Raw genomic sequence first — 4,426 nt, 5'->3', positions numbered from 1 at the left:
TTTAAGCAGTGATCTGTTTTTATTAACAATTAATAGCAATTATATAACAGATGTAAAAGATAACAAATGCAACACTGCGAACGACCTTAATAAGTGTAAATACGACTTAACACACAAATGTTTCGCAAATCTTGAGAATCGTAGGTATATCAGCCAATGTGAGTGTAGAAAGAAAATCGTTTCTTTACACGCTGATCCTAAACTATTTACATGAAAATATGTTCCTTTATGCCTATAACATCCTATAATGTAATATAATCCATGCGATTATATTCGAGCTGGTCCAACATCATCTTCTAACAACGGTTCTAATAATGACTGATTCTGCCCTTACTACTTCCAAAACTGTTCTTAACCCCGCCTTTACCACCACCGTAATTTCCATGCATACCTTTGCCGAATAGACCTATGCTCGTGAAGTCAAAGCCGTCGACACTGAATCTAGCGAAGGTTGCACCTTTCGACTTGCCATCCGCAGGACTCACGACGCGATTTCCGCCGTAGCCGCCATAGCCTCCCCCATTGTAGTACTGCTTTTTGGGTGGCCAGTAGATCGGGCCAAAGTCGAAGACAAGACCGTGATCTACTCCGAATTTCTCCTTGTAGGCGTGATCAACTCCTCCACCATAGCCGGTGTCGTATAGACCTGTGCTGTGATCATCGTGTATCCCTCCACCGTAGCCACTTCCGCTTATGTGAGAAAATTCTGATGGATCTAATCCGTAGCTATTTCTTCCGTTATTTCCTCCGTGTCTTCCGTTATCGCCGCCGTATCCTCCGTTGTTTCCTCCGTTGCCGCCGTACCCTCCGTTACTTCCTCCATTGTTGCCGTGCCCTCCGTTACTTCCTCCGTTGTCGCCGTACCCTCCGTTACTGCCTCCGTTGTCGCCGTACCCTCCGTTACTTCCTCCGTTGTTGCCGTGCCCTCCGTTACTTCCTCCGTTGTCGCCGTACCCTCCGTTACTTCCTCCGTTGTCGCCGTATCCTCCGTTACTTCCGCACATGCAAAGCGATACCTGTTGGCCATAGAAAATAGTGAGCGTGCGTAAGTGATTAATTGTCTACAGTCAAAGCATTATATGACTAAAACCACATTATGTACCATTAAAATTGTACTACTTTTGAATAATGAAAATTTGCTTAGTTTAAAAGTTGCTTCCTTTAAAAGTTGTAATCTTCCGGAACTCACGAACAAAATCACGAAGTATATATTTCAACTTGGGACTTCTAATAACAACATACGCCTATCGTTGTTGCAAAATAATTTTAAAAATTACAAAGCTACAAAAACATATAGAAAGATCTATTTTCGTGCGCGCGCACATACGTGACACAAGGACAAGATACAATTCATCATCTTACCGTAAGACACAACGTCACTGAAGCTAAAAGAAGCCTCATCGTGTCTTCCTGGGTGCTGTTTTTCTATACGATGAAACCTGTGAAATAATATTACAATATATAGGGCTTATATGCTAGCAAAAGTAGGCCTATCGAGTTAGCTATTATTGTTTTCACAATGAATTTGAGGTATTTACTCACTGTTTACTCATAGAAGTAATATCCGTTTTCGTTAAAATTACTTTTTAGTAAATCTTGCAAGCTAAACAATGTTAGTGAATACTAGGGTGTATCAGTGCGACAAAACCACCCTAACAATACCTTTGCTTATGTAGCACGTAGAACTTATTTTATTACATTATTATTGTGGTACAATTGCTATAGAATAAAAAAAAGTATGAATCGATAACGTTAAAATGTATATACGCAAAACGCGTAAACGGTTCTTACCTTAAACCTTGTTACAATTCTATGACTATGGAATTGTAACGCGCTGTCCAACAGGCGTCTACACAAGAAATGCTCAACCATGGCATTACTGCTCTTTTATAGAACTGGTCGCCTGTAGAATTACATGTCACACGCTACAGTTACGGGACACGCCACGTGGCCTGGATATGACAGCATTAGCCCAAATACCACGACGCCGTTTTTACTAGTCTAGTAATTTGAAAGGGAGTTTGAATAATATGCCGGTCACTTGCATGTCACAACCTCGAGGCATACCTCGAGAAACTATTGTCAACGTTCGTTTCGAAATGTCTCTGCGCGTACATTAAGCGTGCCCAGTTGTCATCTGGTTGCACGCATATATTGCTTAAACAAGAAATGCTGCTGTAGTTCGAAGCTAATATTAATATTGGTTTTAGTTATTAACATTGTCAGTTTAGGAAATATAAAAAGCTTAATAACGATCCTTTTAAATGAGTATATATATAATAAAATAATAATAATAATAATAATAATTTATATATATATATATATCTGTGTGTGCGCGCGCGTGCGTGCGTGCGTGCGTGCGTGCGCGCGTGCGTGTGTGGTCATTGAAAGTTAAGATGCTAGCTCTTATACAGCGAATCAACTTAAATTGTTGGCTATAGAAAAAAATCGTGAAGGTACAATATTATATTGAAACATTGTCTAACGTACAAAAGGACTATCATAAAAGTGATATGAATTCGAATGCGTAGGCTATATATATATAATGTTACAATTGTTAATTGAACAAAAAATAAAAGTTATTTTAAAAATATAACTCTACTGTAAACTAAACAAATGAAAAACAAAACAAAGCTATTTGCTGTTATAAAACAGTTCACCCAACTTGGGCCGACACAATTCACGAGAAATTATTGCTCATGCGTACTGCACCATCCAATACAAGCCCCCAAACATGTAAATTCGCAAGTAGTTTTCTTTACACTCACTCGCGACCTGTCGCACGAAATACGCCACTAATGCCCTACTGACCAAAAATACGCGGTGACCAACATATATTTACATAAATGGAAATAGAAAAGAAAGTTCGCGCAGACATGATAATGTGTTCTGAAGGCGTGTGTTCACGGTCTAACAAGCAGTTGCATCATACATGAGTTGAAAAGAAAGTTCAGAAATCATGTTGTGTACTAGTATAACTATGCAAGTGTTGTTTTTATATACCTAGCATTATTTTGATTTAAATGAAGTAAATATAACTTAGAAAACACACATACTTACACATACAAGCACACACCCGCGCGCACACACATCCCCGCGTGCAAACACAGGCACGCACGCCCGCGCACACACAGGCACGCACGCCTGCGCACACACAGGCACGCACACCTGCGCACACACGCACACGCACCACACACAAACGCGCGGACACTGCACGTTTAAACTACGTCCTAATAAATACAGATACGGATTTAATCCTTTATTTACAGTCGATACTGCACTTAGTACTACACATACATTCTGCTATGTTTGTATGTATAGTATCCAGTGGCGCCCGCAGATAGAAGCACTGGAAGCACAGTGCTTCCAGTAAATTTTGGGTTAAACAATTTTGTTCCTAAATCTCTCTCGCAAGACTCACCAGATTGCACCTCCTGATGTCTACCATTCAAAAAATTTCAGGGGGTGTGCCCCCAGACCCCCTTAGCATGCAGCGCGCCTACGGCGCTGGATTTTTATTATCACTGAGGATTTTATCCTTCTGTGCTTCTACTTTCTTAAGATCTGTGGGCGCCAGTGATAGTATCTATAATGTTTATATGCATAGCATGCTCTTGATATATAATAAAGTTATATTGTGTATAACATATATATATATATATAACTTTCTATTAGTATTTACATAATTTATTCGGATTTCCAGGTGATTTATATCAATAAACACCATAATTTATGGGTTGAAAACCGTAATAAAGCTAGTGTCTGGTCAGGCTAATGTTGAGAGTGCATGTATTCAGGAGCACATCAACTAACAGAGCAGTTACAAAGCACTAACATAGTTTATGTGCTCTTTGTGAAATCAATGCATAATACAGACGCCGCTATTGCTGGTACTTCAATCGTTGCATTTGACATGTTTGTGATTTTCACACGTAACTGTTAAATTGGGGGTTTTCAAAGTTAACACAAATACGGCCTTTACTGGCTATATCTCACTACGATATCGTGAATAAATCAACGTTTAACTTTCTTTCCTAAAAGCCTAGAAGGGGTCACTAGTTCTCGCACTACTTTTCGTTCTGCGATGGTATTTCGCTAAAGTCAGTATTTTATTTTTACGAAAGTCACAGATATAATTATATTTATATCCCACACACACGCGCACGCACGAACGCACGCACACGCACGCGCGCGCGCGCGCACGCACGCACGCACGCACGCACACACACACACACACACACACACACATGTATATATATATATATATATATATATATATATATTCGTCATACAACTCAACGTACATCGTACGTCACTTACGAAGACGTGATTATAACGACCAACGATCTCGTAGTGGGCAATCATCGTCGTGACATACGTGACACAGATAGGGTTCAACGGCATAAAGACACCGCTATACTGCGTA

General features: G+C 39.9%; 1 protein-coding gene across 1 annotated transcript; it reads right to left on the bottom strand.

Annotated features, from left to right (window-relative positions):
* Positions 1-1,848, bottom strand: LOC106808362 (keratin, type I cytoskeletal 9-like). Its single transcript, XM_014811055.1, has 3 exons — positions 1,792-1,848; positions 1,363-1,439; positions 1-1,016 (listed from the first exon to the last, which is right to left on the bottom strand). The coding sequence occupies exons 2-3, from the start codon at positions 1,399-1,401 to the stop codon at positions 309-311; spliced, it is 747 nt and encodes a 248-aa protein (XP_014666541.1). The 5' UTR covers positions 1,402-1,439; positions 1,792-1,848; the 3' UTR covers positions 1-308.
* Positions 1,849-4,426: the final 2,578 nt, after the last annotated feature.

The sequence above is a fragment of the Priapulus caudatus genome, unplaced genomic scaffold (assembly GCF_000485595.1).
Source record: "Priapulus caudatus unplaced genomic scaffold, Priapulus_caudatus-5.0.1 Scaffold270, whole genome shotgun sequence".
Classification (NCBI taxonomy): Eukaryota; Metazoa; Priapulida; class Priapulimorpha; order Priapulimorphida; family Priapulidae; genus Priapulus; species Priapulus caudatus.
The sequence above is the reverse complement of the archived record's forward strand: the minus strand, read 5'-3'. Positions and strand labels throughout refer to the sequence as shown.